This window comes from Pteronotus mesoamericanus, unplaced genomic scaffold (assembly GCF_021234165.1).
Source record: "Pteronotus mesoamericanus isolate MK-2021 breed Mesoamerican mustached bat unplaced genomic scaffold, CSHL_Meso_final contig_78, whole genome shotgun sequence".
Classification (NCBI taxonomy): Eukaryota; Metazoa; Chordata; class Mammalia; order Chiroptera; family Mormoopidae; genus Pteronotus; species Pteronotus mesoamericanus.
In genome coordinates this window covers 28,135,491-28,154,837 of record NW_026555258.1, presented here as the reverse complement: position 1 = coordinate 28,154,837, position 19,347 = coordinate 28,135,491, and the positions used below count along the sequence as shown (strand labels likewise).

Sequence of the window (19,347 nt, the reverse complement as noted above, 5' to 3'; positions counted from 1 at the left end):
TGGTCATAAGGGCTTCTTCTGGAAAGAAAACGGTAGGCAGGCCCTTTATCCTCTCTGAGCCTGGGTTCCCTCATTTGCAGTGGGGATGAGGAGCATATTCACAACAAACAATGAGGCCCTTCATGGACCAGGCTCTAAGCTGAACACTAGCAATACAACCCATTTAAGCTTCACACACATGCATTCAATGCATTTAATCCTCACAGCAGCCCAGTGGAGTAAGTACTATTATTACCTCCACTGTACAGAGAGGAGTACTGAGGTTCAGAAAGAGTAAGTAACCAAAGACACAGAGCTGGTAAGTGGTAGGACTGAGCATCAGACCTGGACATCTGATTTCACAGGCTGAGAACTTAACTGTTACAATACTACTTCACAGGGTTGTCCAGATGCCTCAATGAGAGTATAAAGCTCCTAGTACAGTGCTCTGGAAGCTCCCTTACTCCCTTCCCCAGACTATGACCTGGGTTCATGGCAGACCCAACTGGAGGCTCTAAGACCGGCCATGGCAAGGGGGTACCAGAAACCAGGGCAACCCTGACCTTACTGGGCTCTCCCCGGACACCAGCAATACTGCCCTGCGTTTTCTGTTGGTTATTGCAGTGTCGGGAGGGATATAACTGACTGACCCGGGAACTTTCTTCCTTTCTTGGTCTCTGCATGCTCTCTGTTCCACTTCTGGTGTTTGTGGTCTTCCTCAGGCAAGAAACCTGGCTTAATCTTGGTGAGACCACCCTGGATACAGTTACAGTGTGTACTAGCGGGATGGCTGGACTTCTCAGTCCCCTCAAATCTCCCATCAGGCTCACAATGCACCCAGCTCCCTCCCAAGGGAAGATCCTCAGCAGGGTGCCCTCCTTGTCCATTCACACTGGGGGGAATCCGCCATGCCCCCGGACCCCCCAGGTCTCTCTTTCTAGCTCAGATCTCTCTCCTCCGAGTTCCAGTTTCCTCCACCCAGTGCCTATTGGGTAGTTCTACCTCCAGGCCCTAAAGAACACTCATCATCTTTCCTCTAGAACCTGCTTCCATCCTAGGAACAGCGTCACTGCCCTTCTAGTTACCCAAGCAAATTCAGACTCTGAGGCTGAGAGCAGGGAATGCTACGCCTGAGTCACACAGAGCCAAGGGTTTCTAGTCCAAGGCCAGTGAACAATCTCTTCTGCTTTCTCAGAGGTCTAGTCAGTCTGAAGTCCTTACAGAAAAGACGTACCTAAACAAGGTCACTACTGAGTATAGTTTGAATTCCCTGAAGCTTCCATTCCTTCACGTAGAGCAACAATAATAGTAACAGATAATACTGGGTGGGGGCAAAAGTAGCTTTACAGTTGTGAGTGTGTGAAACACAGAGTTTATTCTTGCACTATTATTTAATTACTGTATTATTTTTTCAAATGAACAACTGCAAACCTACTTTTGCCCACCCTGTATTTATTAAGTACCTACCCACTGCCAAGCACAGTTCTAAAACAGTCTACATGTGGCTATTTAACCCCTACACTAGTCTTACAAGGCAAGCACTGCTGAATTTTATGTTTACTAACAATTTAAGTGCAGCACAGAGAAATCAAACAGCTTGCCAAGGATACCACAGCCCCTGACTGATGGAGCCAAGATACCAATCCAGGTAGTTTGACTCTGACACCCAGGCCATATTGCTATCTTCTTAACTACTTAAAACAAAGGCTGCCAATGGGAAATTTTACGTATAGTACATTATTAAATGAAAGAGTGGCTAAGATGGACTACAATAAATTACATGTTAAAAGTGAGTAATGTAATGCATTTGACATAGGCAGACATTCATAAAACCATCACCACATTACATTCAGTAGTATCTCAACTATGCACGTTATGTGTATAGAAAATGAGTAAAGAGATCCACCAAAGGCTAAGAATGCTTGTTTGGGTGACAGGATTATGGATAATGTTAAATTCATACCTTTTGAGATGTTTCTGATTTCCTACAAAGAACATGCACTACTTTTAAAATCAGAACACTGAACATAATATTTTAAAGTAATGACGTGATGAATTGAAAATAAAACCCCTAGCCGCTCCCCAGACCCATCTCCCTACTGGGAATCAGCCCAGATCACAGTGAGCTCTGAAGAAGGGGCTGCTTGCGGCTTGGCCAGCCCTCAGCCCCCACCAGCACTTACTGAATTTCAGTTCCCAGGTGCTTGAGGGAAATATTCTGAAGGGCCAAGGGCATGGCGGGGGCTGGCTGCAAGGCTGCGTCTGCACCCACGAGTCCAGGGGGCGTTTTCACTGGGCACAGGAACTCCTCCAGCTCCACCTCCTCTTGCTCTGGGGAACAAAGAAAAGGGAGTCACCCACGGAGTCATTGCACTGGAAAGACCAGACAGGTGGGTGCTACGGCCTCAGCTGCGGTGGGAGTCAGTGAGAACTAGCCTTCCTTGTAGGCTAACAGTGGCCAAAAGGCAGGTGGTTCACTGAATGTTCTGCACCAAGTAAAATGATGCATTTTGCTGCACCAGCCTTCCCAGAAACCCTTTAAAAGTATGTGGAACCGCAAATATTTGTACATCTGAGAATCCATCCTAAAGAAGTTGTTTGAAATGCAGATAAAGCTTTATGAGCCTAGATGTTCATCCTGGTATAGTTTAGCCTCAAACTGAAAATAACGTAAAGATCTGGGGAATGGTTAAATAAATGATGCCGCCTTCAGACAATGGACTTACTTAACCACTTGAAATGATGCTGAGGAAGAATGCTTAAGAACATAACATTAGGGGACATAATATTAGGTTGAAAATGCCAGATTAAAAAAGTGGGGGTATAGTATGATCTCCATTGTATAGGAAAAGTCTCAAAGAAATACTTCGCAATCTTAACGGCAGTTAGACTGCATGATGGAATTAGGAGTGAGCAGGCCACTTACTATAGTTTTCTGTTTTCTTCCCCCCAAATTTTCTGTAATAACATGGATTACTTTTATAAACATAAAAGTAATATATTCATCAAAAATAGATGTAAATAAAGAGGTTTTTATAACACAGGGATATTTTATGGGTCATAATACTGAGTACCAAAAATGAAAGTAAAGCATTTTGCATTGTTATCTGATTGGAAATACATTTAAAAAGGCAGGTGGGAAGTCATAACGTAGTGTTAACACTGGCTGTCTCTGCGTGATAGGCTTATGGCTACTTTTCTATGTTTTCCGAACGTTCTGCTTAAATAGTGATTCTTATACAGTGAGTACTTAAAAAAAATTAATATTAAGGCAGGTTTCAAGGCGAAGGAAGCATTATTTGAGGTATAAGAGGGAGGTTAAATATTCAGAAATTAGAGTATTACAAAAAGTGGAAGAGAAGCAAAGCCACTTAGGGGACAGTGTGAGCTTGATCAGGCAGCCCCTGAGGTCTGCAGGGCAGCAGACGCCTTTCATTGGGACCCTTCTTACTGAGAGGGTGAAAATGTAGGGGTAGAGAAAATTTTTTTTGCACTACATCCGCAAAAACATTAACTGCAATGGTGGGAGCCAGGGAGAGTTGTTCAATCTTCTCAGAAATAAACTTTGCAAACAATCATTTGTCGATCCTTAAGAGGCTCTTTCAAATCCAGCAGACTTTGCCATACCGAGTCTTTCTTTTGAGTTTCTCCCTTCAATTCACTTTCTCAGCAGTCTGGGCATCTATCCTGAGGTTTCCAGGTGGGTGCGGCTGGAGAAGTGAGATATTCAAAGGCACAGTAAGCTCCTGGCTTCAGGAGCAGTGAGGAGCAGGGAAGTGCACACTTTAGTTAGACCAATTGGGTGGAAGTTGGATGGCAGGCCAGATGAAGGGCAGGGAGTTCTGGGAGGTGGAGACAGATTCCTTCCAGCTCGAGTCCAGGAAGAGTTACTGGAGGAAGGGCACTGGAGCTGGACCTGCAGGAGTGAGGGAAGATCCTCCTGTGTGAGTAGCAGGGGGTTCTAGAGCCAGAGTTGAGAATGCCAAGAGGGCCCAAGAGGAGAAGGAGCTGATGACGACAGGTGGGAAGGGGGAGGCTAAGATGGGATGTCATCTGAAACAGCAGAGGCCCCCGGGGGTTTCAGCAGGAGCCTGAAGAAACCTGGCTGACCAGAATGGGCTGCAGCTGTGGAGTCAGAAGACCTGAGGCCAAGCCGTTTCTCCCGGGAAAGCGCTAGGACCTGGCTGCTTGTTCACTTTTTCTCTTTCGACTTCAGCCTCCATATTTTTAAAACGGGAAGGCCGCTCTACACTCTGTCTCCTTCAGCCTTAAAGTGCATGAAAATGTTTTGAAAACCACAAAGCCCCATAGTGTAGATGCACATCTTTCAAAGTAGTCTTTGATCCAGACCTTGAACTGATTCAAAATAACTAAGGTTTCCTTGTTTATCAATACTGTAACCATCTTTATTCTCCCTCATTCAGAACATACAAACAAAAAATTACTTTCTAAGATTTTAAAATGTCTTGGCAAGTACTTCCCTAACTGCCAGTATCTGTTTTCCTTTAACTTCAACTGTGGCTCTAGATCTATTCTGAGGTCACACAGAACTAAGTTTTGGGGGTAAATGTCACCACTGGTTGGTTTCATCAGTGAAGAAACAGGCAGCTCAGAGAAGGTGAATTTTGCAGTTAAGGTTGCACAACTTCAAGCCAAGCCATGGATTCAACACAGTTCTTCACTTTTCCTTTCTGATGAGCAGACAGTTCCAAGGATGGAGGGGTGCCCGGGAAGGTACAAGCTCACCAGTGCAAAGCGGAGTCCGAAGAACAAGAGGCACAGAACGGTGCCGCCACAGTGAAGGTTAGCACTTCCTAGAGGAAAGAGATTGACCCAAGACCCTTGTCAGTCTGGCCGTTTCCCCAGCCTGGAGAAATGCCTGCAGTGAGATGACCATACCAAGAATTCTCGGCAGCATTTACTTGTCATCCTCCTTTAGCCTGGACTGTAGAGGCGGCCCCATTACCAGGAGGAAGAGGTCAGTGCCTAACAAATAAGGCTTAGGCCAGCAGGTCACTGGTTTCCTGGAGCGCCCTGGCCAGATGTCTCCTCAGCCTGAGGATGGGGGTGTGAGTCTGCAGATTAGGGTTCAAATTTCAGTACTAACATTTTTGTACTGTTTGACCTTGGACAGGCCCCTTGGCCTCTTCAGTTTCCTCTTCTGCAAGACGAGAATAACAGTAACGATCTCAAACGATTGTTGTGATGGTTAGATAGATGATGCATATAAAAGGCCACAACAGAGTTAGTAAGCGGTATGCATATTTTTATGATGCCATTCATTTATAAAAGTGCTCTGCAAAATGTGTTCTACTTTGGCAACATGTCATTATCAACCTGTTGGCTTCCCCTTGATCTTTCTTGGCTCTGTGGAGACAGACCAATGTCCAGGCAAAATTGAAAATAAAGGTCTGAACACTTACAAGCTGAAGAGAACATGCCTTGTGGACGCTCAAAGGCAGTCATGAGACACTCTGTACTAGACGACATGTCTGTGACTCAGTGTCAGACGTGAGCCAGTAGGTTTCAATGCCCTGGTGGCAGGCCTCTGCTTCCTCCCGGGAAGGGTAGAGACCGGAGAAGTGGGCAGCCTGCTGCAGACCGCCAGTCCAGGGCCTGCCAGATTGCTCAAGACTCCAGAAATGCCGTTCTGGGTCAGCTGGGGAGGGTTTCACGGAGGCCCTGGGTCTGGATGGGTGAGGGCTTGCTGCAGGACGATTAAGGCTTCAGGAGAGGGCCACATCCCTGCTTCCTGCATCTCCCCAGCATCTTCCTTTGGAGACTGGCGCCCTGGTCAGCATGACAACCACTCCCCTGCCCCCATGCCCACAGCTGGAGCCGGCCCGGAAGAGGCCCGCCAAGTGCGCTGAACCAAAGCCACAGAATTCAAGAACTTGGGAAGGGTTCAGCACAGTAGGTGAACCTGTGGGATCCCAAAGCTACTCTTTTGATAACCTGGTCCCTCCCATTTCAAGTCAGGGTGGGTTTCCCATTGCTGTGGCCCAGGGCTGACGGGGAATTGTATCAACTCAAGCTGCAGTTTTCAGAACAGCCAGTGTTGTTTGGCTCTCTCAGAGGTGGGTAGTTGGGGGGCAGAGTAAAAGTGTAGAAGCAAAAATAAATAAACCCTTCCCCAAACAAAGCTCTTACAAGCAGAAATTGGTGATGATTATTAACAATAAAAAGACACGATTATTGTATAGTAATAGTGTACATGTACACATATAGTAATATGATTTGGACAGTTGCCATGTATTGAACACTATGTGCCTGGTGTCATGCTAAAGGCTTTATGTTCCTTTCCTCATTTAATTATAAAATTCAATATATTTGCTTATACACTCACTCAACAAATATCCTAAGTGCTAGGCAGGGCACGAGGTAGTAGGGACACAGGTGACAGACACAGCCCCCGCCCTTGAAGGCTAGTGGACAGAGACTGACAAGGACACCCTAATTAGAATACAATGTGACAGGCCTGAGAATTGTCTGAAAGTGTTGAGGGCTCATATGAAGTCCAGCAGCAAAGTCCCAGAGGCTTCCAAGAGGAGGCTGGTAAGAGGAGGAGGTGACACTAAAGCCTGGCCATTGAGAGGCAGCAGGAATTTGCCAGGCAGAGAAGAGGGCAGAGGCGCCCCTAGTGCTGCTGAAGCGTAAAGCACAAGGCAGGCATGGGGGGCGGGCAGAGGGGAGAGCAGGAAGGGCTGAGCATGGTGCCAGATGCTGGGACTGGACCCGGGACACAGTGAGCAGCCAGGGAAGCGGGGTGGGGCTCAGGCTTTCATTTTAGAAGCTCAGGCTGGCTGCAGTAAAGACGCTGGTTGGAGGTGGCAGGCTGGGACATGGGGACACCGGAGAGGAGGCTGCTATGATTTTCTAGCTTAGATTTGAGGCCTGACCCAAGTCAACGGCAGTGAAAGGGGACCCAGGTCGATGTGTAGGCCAGAGGGGGACATGGCCAGCTCTGGTGACTGACTGGCCCGGCTGAGATCTGGGAAGAAACTGGGTGGCTCCTGGTTACTGGAGCAGCTGCGTAAGTGGGGAGATTTGCTGAGGGAAGGAAAACTCGGGGAGAAGGGCCAAGGCAGCGGAGCTCCGTTTGGGAGCTCCGTTTGGGACGTGTAAAACATCTGGGTGTGGAGGTCTGGGATGCGCGTGGCCACAGTCCTGCCGTCCCCCATTTGGCTCCCTGTTAACTGAGGACGGGGCACCTTAGACACGCTGCAGGTCTGTGCTGAGACCTCACTCTCTATGCTTTCGCAGGGGCAGCTGTGGGTGGTCTGTCCTGATTCCAAAGTCTCCCAATCATATTCTGGGCTTGGCACGGGGGTGGGAGGGTGTGATCTCCCGGACTCCTCCCTGCTGGGATGTTCTACGATTTGGGATTGAGAAACTTCATTTGTGGACCATGTAGGGGTGAAGGATTCTGGCCTATGGGAACACCAGGGATCAAAAATCACTGGTCTCCTCGACTCACAGCGCAAAAACGTTTGTGTAAAGAAGCAGAAACAATAACTGCACTTTCTCACTAACCTTCCTCATAGCAACTCTGTGAAAGTTTCATTTTTTAAGACATCCCCGTAATGGCCATCACAATAGCAGCTGACACTTCCTGACCTCTGACTACGTGCAGCTGTTGTTCCAACCACGTAAAGTGTATGGATTCACTTAATCCTCACCATAACCCTAAGAAGTAGGTATAATATCTTTATTGACCTCGTTGTACAGAGAAGGAAACTGAAGCTCAGAAAGGTTAAGTAACTTGCCTAAGACCACACAAGATAAGGATTTCCACTCAGGCGGCCTGGCCTCAGAGTCCATATTTCTGCACTTGATGCTATATTGTTGCCTTCACTGATCCCGGGTCACATCCCTGGCTCTCTGCTTCTTTAGCAGAGGGCTCCTCCCACTCACTCCCAACAGCAGGGTACAGGCTTAGTGACCAGGAGCTCTGGGTGTGCACAGGAGGTGAGCCCATTGGGTACCTAGCTCAAGGCGCAGGGCAGGCTCGTTCCCAGCCAGGGCAGCGTCGGGGGCGGCGAGAAGTGCAGGCGGGCTGTTGTGGAACTCCCAGCGCTTCATCTGCAGCTGCTGCAGCCAGTACAGCATCACTTGCTTGGTGGCAGCCTGAGAAGCACAAGGGTTAGTTGGCAAGGCCCTGAGCCCTCAGGGTGGCACTGGGCATGGAATGTAGGAAGATTAAGGGAGGCTTGGTAACTCTCTCCGTCCCAGACAAAAAAAAACTTCACTGTGGTTGGCTGCCCACCTTGAAACACCCCATGCTTCTTGGCCATAGAAAATAATCAGGTTCTGGTCTCCCACTTAGAGGTTCCTTAACCTTTCTGGGCATCGGTTTCCTCATCTGTACTATGGTGATGATAACACTCATTTTGTAGGGCTGTTGGTTATGAGGATGAAATGAGGTAAGAAAGATAAAGTGCCCAGCATAGTACCTGACACACAGTAGGTCCTCCAAATGTGCTCACTGGGTAAAGGAGTTTGGAGGTGCTCAGAGAGAAGGTAGGAGCTATGAAATTCTGACCTGGGTGGAGCCCTGGTACCATCACTACTTCTAGCTCTTTGTGCAATATCTCAGTGTCTCAGCTGACTTTCTGTGGAATGGAGACTTCCTCCTGTTTTGCGGGTACACCGAAATCATGTGTATGATTGAGGACAGGAAAGCCGTATGCACACTATGACAAAGTGGCACCCTCCAGGCACCCCAACCAGCTAATGGCTAATGCTGGTCATTAGTCTCCTAGCGCTGGATGGTCCAAATACCTATTCCACATCCATTACATCACCAGATCCTCCAGGAAGAAGACAGGACAGTAACGACTGGTCCCTTCTATGGATGGAGAAACTAAGGTTCTGAAGTTGCTCAGGCAGGTGGCATTAGAACTGGTGTCAAAACCTGGGTCTCCCACTTCTTGACCTGAGCTTTGTTTTAATTTATGGCCAGGAGATGCAGCCTGTGTACAGAGGGCCTGGGGTCAGTTGGGCACAGAAGCTGGGCAGCTCGCTGGAAGTGGATAGAGAGCCTCACGTGTTCACAGTCAAGGACACGTGAGAAAAGCAGCAGGTTGCAGGCAACCAGGTCCTGCTCCCCCTTTCAAGAGGCTCACAGGTGAGTGTGCAGCAGGCCAGGGGGCTCCATGAAAGAGCCCCTCGGCCTGTCATGAAGGTATCAAATGAAATAAAATGATGCCCACCAGTCTTCTCTTGCTATACACTTTCCCTAAGAGACGTCAGGCCCTCTCACGGTTTCACCATGACCCTGTGCGGACAAGCTCCAGCCCATACCCAAACCCCTTTTATTAATTCATTGGACAGGTGTGTACTGAGCACCTACTATATGTGTCAGGGACGATGGGAGGCCCTGGAGAGTCTGTGGTGAGCCAATGTGCATGGCCTCCATTGTCTTGGAACTTAAGGGTCTACCGAGGGGGACGTACACCTGGATGTCCTCGTCTCCTTGTCCTGGGCTCACTCCATCAGTGCCATCTGACTCCTCTCTCACATTCTTCCTGCCTCACATCCCTGGCCACTGTCTCCCTCTCTACTGTCATAGCTCTAGCTCAGCCATCATTCTCCCATGATCCCCTCCTGCTGGACTCCCTGGCCACCGGCCTTCCCTTCTAATTTGTTCTCTACCCAATAGCCAGACTGAGCATTCTAGACATTCGAATATCACAGTGCTTCCTTGCTTAAGGCTCTCTGGCATTGTCCCGCAGCCCACAGGACAAAGTCTAAGCTCCCTATCATAACTCACAGACGCCCCTCCCTCCCCCTTGGGGCCTCTGTTCTCCCATTCCATCTTTTGGATCCCTCTGTGCCCCAGGCTCCTGGGATTTGCCTGGACACTCTGGGCAGTAGCATGTTTTCTTATCTTGGTTCATAGGGCTCTCTTGACCTGAAATAACATTCTCCCTCTTGTCTGCTTGTAGAAAACTGATGTACTCTTTCGAGATTCAGGTATCGTCCCCGTTTCTATGATGCCCTTTCTGGACAATCCTTCCCACTCGGTAGCACTGACCCCTTCTGTTACCACACTCTTCTGGTATAGATTTCCAGTGTCTCTATAGAACATTCTACTGTGCATGCCAATCTCCCTGTCAGTCTCTGTCACCAGACCTTAAACTGTTTGAGCACCAGGGGGTAGGTGTGATTTGGCACCATACCCCAGTGCCTAGTACCGAGCCAGGCACACACATGGGTCAATAGTAAAAGACACGTGGTGGAAACCCTGTAGACAGCATGCAACATGTGGAAGGAGACACATGACCTGTAAACCACATGACTTCTGAAATGCCGTCCTACTCTGGCCTGGAATTCCTGGTTTTCATGTTTTAGCTGATCTCCCGATTCTGGTCACCAACCAGGTCTAGCCAGTAAAGGAAAACTGAAGCTGTGGGCTGCATTTGGAGGCCTCAACAGATTTCTAAGTGGCTGGAAGTAAGCGGGAGCGGGGATGGGGTGGGGCAGGGAAGGTTGTCTCCTGACACATTCTCCTCTGATGAGTGTGAATCCTAGAACTCATGGCTCGGATCTGTCTTTCTAGTTAAACTCTGAGGCTTCTCCTCTTGGCATGAACATTCTGATCTGGGTTCCCCCACCACATGTGTTCATTCCACACACATTTGCTGAGTACCTGCAAGGTACAAGGCTATATTCTATATGATAGTAGAAATTCAGCAATTGGTAGGTATATTTGATGTTCTAGACTCTTAGACATCTTGTTTTAAATCTTACAACTACCTACATTCTGAGAGATTAAGAAATTTGACCAGGGTCACACAGCTAGTAAGTAGCTGATGTTTAAGTTGAACCCAATCCTGTCTGATTTCAGAGCATGTGGCTTTTCCACTGATTAAACAAAACCTTCTGAAGGGAAAACAGGTTCAGATACGCCTTGATGAACAATCTAGGCTGATCAGTGAAACCTAAATGTTTACCTCCCAATCCCTGTCAACATCTTCTCAGCATTCACACCTCTTGGCCAAAATATCAAGAAAAGTGATTCAGGATCCGAGCCTTGAGAGAGGATTGTTAAGGTCGTATCTTGACTATACTTCAGCCCCAAGTAAGAAAGTTAAGGTAACTGCATTGTCAGACACACCCAAAAGTAAAAGTTTTGACGCCCGTTTGAGAAGTAGAAAGACTGTGAGATCCCGAGTGTGGGCTTTGTGCACCACTCGCTGGATGCCTGACCTCGGGCCAGACCCTTTATTTCTGACTCAGTTTCTTGATCCCCACTACGGATCCAACACTCCTGCCTTTGTTGTGGAAACCCAATCGCAAATGGGGGTGAATTCGCTTCGGAAAGCACAAAAGCCTGTGCACCCAGTGTTCATTGGGCGATCAGGGTCGGTGATCACTGTAAATTCCAGTAAATTCACTGTGATGACCAACCGGCGCCCGGCCGTGCCCTGGAGCTCTCTCATCTCTGCTGAAAAAGGAAAAACCGCTCCATTTACCTTGAGGGTAATAACCCGGCTGGGAGTCTTGATTTCAAAAGTCCCTTCCTCGGCGTCCGCCTTGCAGTCAAAGACCGCACTGGAGAGGTCGATGCTGTCCAAGGGATTGGCATCCTGCGCAGTCCGCGAATAATACAGATGACATTTCCTCTCGTCGTAGAAGAACCAGCGAGATTTCCAGCCCCGGAGGGGCCCCTTACCGCCAAACTTACTTAAGTATCCGCAGAGTTTCTTGGAAGCCGTCTCTAGCGGCCGGGTGCAACCCTCTGACTCCTCGGGAGGCAACACCTCAGGGCCCCTGGCCAAGCCGGTAGACTCTATGGACCCGGGCGCAGAGGAGCTAGACTCCGAGGGTTTCTCCTGTGCACCCTCCATCGTTACTCTGACCGCGGAGATCTGGAGATCCCCAGTCCAACTCGGAAGAAATCTCAAACTCAGTGGGAAACTGGGAAGAGAGGGATCTCCGCGTGGGGGCGGGGCCAGTGGTGACCGCCTTTGGGAGGGGTGCGGCTGGTTGCAGGAGCGAGCCTCGCAGACAGAAAATCCAGTCGGGCGGCTGGCCACACCTTTCCCGGCCTCTGGGCCGCCTAGCCACGCCCATAACACGCCCCCTACCGGACCCTCATACCCCGCCCACTTCCGGCTTTTCTTCTGCGTCAGTCAGCCATCTTTACTGAGGGACAGCTACAGGGCGTGAAGAGGCTCTCGGGTTGGAGACGTGGTGTTACTGAGCAGAGTTAACCGGCGAGAGAGAAAGGGGAAGACACCTCTGTCATTGACTGTACTGCCCTGGTGTAGAAAGAGAGTTCCTTCTCACGCCGTATGGGCTCCCGCGTTTTCTCTCCAGGTGCAGTGCAGGTGTGCGTCAGACGGCGCATCGCGCGGCCATTGGCTGAAAGACGCCGAGCTCGGAGGGGCCACTTCCGGTGCTGCTCAGGGCGCGACTGGGGGATTCTTCTCATTCGCCTTCCCCCTGGTGCTTTAGTGTAGCGGCTTCCACTTCCTGTGTCCCAGCTTCCACTCGCTACTTTCCCCCGCCGGTTGCATAATATACGGCCTCCGGCCCGGCTGCTGCTTTGCAGAAACCACTGGGCGGGGTTGGGTTCAATAAATTTGGTACAGGTAAGTAGTAAATGTACCTAGGCTCTAACTCGCTCAACTTGCTGCCTCATTCTACTTTGGCCCTTAGCTTTCTCTCCTTCCCCCTGTTCTTAGGCGCATTCTTCCATTTGGGCCGTGGACCCCGTTTTTGTCCACCTCTCTAGCCGTTTCTTAGCCTCTTCTCCCTTTAGCTTACAAATATGTATGTTCGTTACAATATTACTTACTACTTCAAAAAACTGGAAGCATCATAAATGTCCAAAAATCCTAAATTGGTTAAGTAACTGATGAGGTAGATTTTGCAGAGGGATGTGGAATGATACTGAAAGTGCTAGGTTAAAAAAGCAGGCCAGTCCTGGCCATGTGGCTCAGGGCACCTGCCTAGGTTTTGCGTTCAGTTCCCCATCAGGGCCCTTATGGGAGGCAGCCAGTCAATGTTCTTTATCTTTCTCTCTCCATCTCTCCCTCCCTTCCTCCCTTCCTCTCTCTGAAATCAATAAAACATATACACCAGTGCGGGGGGGCGGGGGGCGGCGGGGAGGCCACAAAACCTTTTGCAAAACTTGCTATTTGGCTAAAAACAAAGTATGTATGAAAGCAAAGTTGGAAAGATGATAACATCAGTAGCGTGTTCTCTAGGTGATGGGTGTAAGGATAATTTTTATTTTCTGTATTATCCAAGTTAAAAAATTTTGTATAGTTTAAATGGTTTAAAAATATTCTGTTCCTTTTTTTAAAATTGCTCCAGAGTTTAATATAATTCCTTATTTCGAGAATCGGAATCATGAACCTTTTTTCTAAACTCTACTTCCACAGAATAGAGTCACATAGAAAAAGATTAATTAAAGAGCTTTTTTAGAGAAAGAAATACGTGGCATCCAGTTCTCTGGCATTGTAGATTAAGGACACAAACTAAAACAGTATCATTCTCACGGTAAGGAGGAGTGGGAAGGGGTAATGTGGGTGTCTCAACTTTTCACCCCTGTTACAGGTTGCATTGTTTCCCCCTAAATTCCTGTGTTGAAGCCCTAATCCCCAGTACTTCAGAATATGACTATACTTGGAGACAAGGCCTATAAAAAGGTAATTAAGTTAAAATAAGGCCATTAGGGTGGGTCCTATTCCACTCTGGCTCGCCTCCTTACGAGACGAGGGGATTAAGACACAGAGGGAAGATCATGTGAAGACACAGCGAGAAGAGGACCATTTACAAACCGAGAGAGAGAGGCCTCAGAAGAATCCAGCCCTGTTGACACCTTAATCTTGAATTTCTAGCCTCCAGAATGGAGTAAATAAATTTCTGTTGTTTGAGCCACCCAATCTGTGCTTTCTTATGCCGCCCTAGCAAACTAATACACTAAGCACTAATACCACTAACAATAGAGTGAACTTCCTTGGAAACCCAGCCATTCCTTGGGATACACAGCCCGAAGTGGCTTAGAGCACCCATGAACATTCCCCAAAGCCTTACTTTATAAACATAAATAAATTCTAATTCATATTAAACAGTTACGTATGAGATATTTTACATTAATTTCCAAAAATCAAAATAGTCAACCTCCCAACCATCTCCATTCTGGGGATGGGGGAGGTGCAAGGCGGGCAGAGTCTCCAGCTGGGTTAGTGAGTGTCAGGGAACTTGGTCACTGGAATTTTCATTGGCTGATTACAACCTTCGCTTTCCACATCTGTAATAAAGGGATTGTATTCCTACCCAGAGCATCCCACTGAATGTGAAGACCAAAAGAAAATGACAGAAATTTTTCAAATTGACATCCCTAATCTGCAGCAATACCAACGTGCTCAGGGTTGCACCATCGGAAAAAGAAGTGAAGAGGAAAATAAAAAGGATTTGAGTATTAGGTTTAGGGACATTAGAAGGAAAGTTCTGTTGATCTAGATGCATTAATTGTATGTCTTGGTAGGTACACTTCTGGTAATTACATTGTTAGCTGCAAAGCAAGAGGCTGTCTGAAAGTGACACCTTGTGGCCTTTGTGGTATACTGCCCTTGGATATATTAGGTGTTCCTAAGCTCTTTTGTCAAAGGACTTAAAAAAGGCACCAAGGAATAGCCCTTTACCCACGACATATCCAAAACAGGCAGGTTAATAATTCAAAATCCTTAAAAACAGCACATTTTACATATTTAACCCATTTACTTAGTGAAGGGAAGAGAAACGGACTTTCCATCAATAAAATTGTTTCTTTGTGTTTGATGAGGGTTCATTACCTGCACTAATGAACATTATACTTTATTTGGGGCCATCTTCCATGTCGAATTTTTTCCTCCTCTCACTATGGAGTAATTTTCATTTTCATGAAGGAAAGAACACAGTCTTATTTTAAAAAAAGGTTTAAAAATTTTAGGTTTTTTGGTCAACAAAACATTGTTATATACTTTATAACATACTTATTTTTGAGCAATATCATTTTCAACTGACAATAAGCCCAAAGAATTCGTGTTTTATTTGACACGTGATTTTCAAATACATAATGTTTAAAGGAAATAGGCTCATTTAAACACACAAGTCACTTGCAAATAGGGTTCTCATTGGCAGTTTTCCTAAAAAATATTGAGCAAACAAAAACAATGTATTTTGCAATATAATATGTCTTCAAGGTCAAAACTGGCTTCCCAGCCACCTGGCAGGATCATTGTAACAAATGTCCACTCCCTCAGTCAAGTTTTGGATGACTGAACACCATGGAAATTCAGTTCCATGCATCAAGTGAGTTTACAGCATTTAGTTATAGGATCTTGAAATAAACGACCCAACAGTGCAGACATTGAACGCTGTTCTGTTTTATGTTCCATTTCAAATTCTGAATATAATCCAGATTCTGCAAAAGGAACTTTAGTTCCAGGGAAAGTTGCCTTTAAAATTATTTTTTATTTAAAAGAATCAAATAACATGAGGAATATTGTTAGTTTAATTTTCACAAATTTAAAAGCCAGAGAAATAAAAAAACTAGACATCCATGTTTTATGCTCTTGGTTTGCTTGGTAAGGAATGTAGCGACATCATTTAATGGGCGGGGAGAGGAAATTCTAATGGAAAAATATTGAATCTTGGTGGCACCTTCATTACCTTTCCCCTAGTGTCTCTGGAGTTAGACTGTTTGGATTTGAATTCTGGCTCCATAATTACTAGATGTGTGACCTTGGACAAGTTATTTAACCTCTCTGTACCTGAGTTTCTTCATCTGTGTAACAGGATAATCATAATACTCAGCGGTGTTATTACATGAGTATGTGAGATAAACATAAAGTGCTTACACAGTATCGGGCCCATTGAATGCATCTAGTAAGTGTTAGCTACCAGAATTAATGAGTTCTAGGAATCGTAGGTTCTTTAGCTGTTAGGGATCTCCCAGCATTCATTTGATATAGGTTATTGTCCAAACTCTCTTATATTTATTCAAGAGTCTATAACTAAACACTAAAACATATGCTTGGTATGTGGGTGCTCTTGGTGGGGATGGATACTGGGGAAGACAGTACAAGGATTCTCTCCTACTGGGGTGGTGAGGGGCAGTTATTGCAGCAAGAAAGTAGGAGAGGGGAGGACTTAACTTTGGGTGTTTCTGACACTACCTTGATCCTAGAATTTTCCCTCCTCCCTCTTTCTTTTCATATCTTTTTTTCTTTTCCTTTCAGCCCAATGTCTGATCAATTTATTTGTAAAATCTCTTGTCTCATAGAAACCAGGTTTCTGCCCTGGCTGGGTCTTTGAGTGGGTTAAAGTGTCATCCAGATATGCCAAAGTTGTGGGTTCAATCTTCCGGCAGGGCACATATGAGAAATAACCAATGAATGCACAAATATGTGGAATAGCAAATTGATTTCTCTCTCCCCCTTCCTCTCTCTCTCTAAAATCAATACATAAAAATTTTAAAAAAGAAACCAGATGTCATTAATTTTTTTGAGACTAGAGCCAGTGAGGTTTGGCATTTACTTCTATTTCCTGCAGGAAATAGTTTCCCAAAGTATGTTCAGTCTCAGCTTGTTGTGTGCTGTTTGTCTTGATGCTCCTGAATCTTCAATGATTCTAATGGACTTTTTCCCATTGCTTTTTTTAGAGAGAGAGAGGAAGGGAGAGAGAGAAACATCAATGTGAGAGAGAAGCATCAATTGGTTGCCTTTGGTATGTGCCCAGGCCAGGATCATACATGCCAGGACGGGGGATCGAATCTGCAACCTTCCAGTTACGGGCCAGCGCTCCAACCAACTGAGCCACACCAGCCAGAGCTCTAATGGATTCTTTTTTTTACTACCAGGTACATTTTTATATATGTATATGTAAAATATACATGTATACGTATATATGAAAAGCATCCATATAAAACATCCATATACACTTCCTTTTTACATATATGTAAGGTATACACATGTACACACATAATCACACATCATAAGTGGACAGGTCAAAGAGCTTTTATGACATGAACACAGGCCTACAGCTCGTGCTCAGATCAAGAGCCAGAACATTACCAGCACCCAGAAGCTCCCCTCATCTTCCCCAGAGAGGTTAATCTCTATTCTGATCTCTAATAGATTAGTTTTGCTTGTTTTTGAACTTTTTATTAATGGAATCTGAAAGTACATCCTCTTTTATGTCTGGCTTCTTTCCCTATACATGTTTTTTAAATTTATTCATATTGTCACATGTAGTTGGAGTTTTTTCCATTCTCACTGCTCTATAATAATTCTGCTCTGTGAATTTACTACAGCACATATTTTTCCATTCTACTGTTGACAGCGTTTAGGTATTTTCCAGTTTTTGCCAGTCTGGCCATTTCTAAGCAGTGACTATCATATCCAGGGCTGGCATTTTCCCCCAGAAGGGTGAGCATCCTTTATCTTACGTCCTTTGCGCTGGGATGCTGGCAGAATCCTTCTGCCAGACCTTGGAGGCCGGAGTGCTCCAGGTTCAGTGCTCAGAGATGGAGGATGGGGGGATAAGGGCAATGGGCAACCTGGGCAGAGTTTTGTTTCTTCTTCTTCCATGTTGTTGGCTTGTTTGGGCTTCAGCGCAGTAAGCGCTTGCCCCTGTCACACTGTCTGGGCCAGAGGCCCCCAGGCTGGGGTTTACAGCCTCAGGTGAATCTCACCTCTATAAACTTAAAAAAAAAAAGTGTTTTCATTTTAAGATATTCTAAAATAACTTAAACAGTCATATTCTGGATCTCCTGAATCCAGCTGCTTCCGATGAGGCAGTTTAAGGAAGTGATAGAGGGGACCGCCCGTGTTCACACTCCCACTCTGCATGCCAGCCGTGTGACCCAGGACACACTCACCCTCTGCGCCTGAGTGTCTTTAGTTGCAAAAGGGCAGCAATAGTCATTCCTACTCTAGGGTCCCTGCATGACCTAAATGAGATTATGACTGCAAAGCACTTAGCCTAGTGTTTAATGAACACGGGCACTCAATCACCATTTGATTTGCGGGTATTGTCTGGGTGCCCCCATGACTGTCACAGGCTCCTGAGAAAAACACAAAGGTGGACTGAACGGGCGAGTGATGTGTTAGAGCTGAGTGAAGGCTAAGTGACACCGGGGCCTGCTGAATAAATGAAGTTTTCACAGTAGTTTAAATAAAGGAAGCAGTGTACTAATTGAGTCATCACAGCAGGCAGGCTGAATTCAAAGGAACGTGCCCGGGAGCAGTTGGTGCTGTGCTTGCATCGTGAGCTGCAATTTATTTTTCAGCACAAGCTCATGTAGCCCATTAAATCAATGCTAATATGGTGTTTTGTTTTCTGTTTTTTTACTGGTTTTGTCATTTTGTTTGCATTTAATTTATAAATTTGTTTGGCTTTTATGATGGCTATAGGCATGTCTTATATTTAGTTTGAACATATATAGGTGATTTTCTTTATTAAAACAATTTAAGTCAACATCATGTCTTCAAAAGTGTCCCTACCATTTGCAAGTTGGAGAGACACTGCCCTGGGTCTTTCGCATTGGAATTCAGATGGAGAAAAATCAAATGTATTTCCTCTTGGCTCAGATCCCTCACTCCCCATAGGTACTAGGACTCTCCAGTAACAGGCTGGTGGACCAGAGCAGAGAGGGCAGCCATGACCTTGAGCCTTGAGAGCAAATACGGCCAAGCTAATGCCTCTTCAGCACCACCAGAGCCTGCCAGTGGGCATTTTTGCCAGTTCCACCCCACTCCAGAGCTGTGAGCATGGACTTTATTTTGTGATATAGGCGACCAAGGTGTTACTGGTCTTGCTTTCTAGTATTTCTGCCTTTGCGTTCAGGATCTTCGAAATTTGTGGCTCTGTGGGATAAAAGGTTTCCTGTTACTTATATAATAACCTGGATGCCAGCTAGGGTGATGGTGCCCAGTGAGACGTAGCGGGGATTAATCCACACTCCCCATTCCAGTGCCTTTCCAACACTTCTGTGGATTTCCGGGGAGCTTAGGTGTTCACGGTCTCCTGGGGCCCCATGTTCCTGCTTGTGTAGGGCGCATATCTTTCCTCTCTATTCTGTGGTTTACTTCTTCTTTTATCTCCAATTTGGCCTCCACCCAAACTCAAAGAGTATGTCCATTTCTTTCATTCCCACCCAAATCCACAAGACTTTTGCTTGTATAGTAAATGTTATTGAAGGTTTTTAGGAACATTTGCAGGGAGGAATGGTAGTGGTGAAGGGAAGGAGAAGGTTTACTTCACAGCAACACAAATGACATAAAATCAAATGTTTGACATCTCTGTTCTTAGAAGTCTTTTGGCCACGCTGCCATGTTACTTGAACATGGCTTCCTTCCTCTCTCACCT

General features: G+C 46.2%; 1 protein-coding gene across 1 annotated transcript in view; it reads right to left on the bottom strand.

Annotated features, from left to right (window-relative positions):
* TBC1D2 (TBC1 domain family member 2) overlaps positions 1–11,909 on the bottom strand; it is a 43,732-nt gene extending 31,823 nt beyond the window's left edge. Inside the window, exons 1-3 of the mRNA XM_054584625.1 lie at positions 11,457–11,909; positions 7,965–8,106; positions 2,163–2,310 (exon numbers count right to left, since the gene is read on the bottom strand). Coding sequence (XP_054440600.1) covers positions 2,163–2,310; positions 7,965–8,106; positions 11,457–11,831 — 665 coding nt within the window. The 5' untranslated portion in view covers positions 11,832–11,909. The remainder of the gene's footprint in view (positions 1–2,162; positions 2,311–7,964; positions 8,107–11,456) is intronic.
* Positions 11,910–19,347: the final 7,438 nt, after the last annotated feature.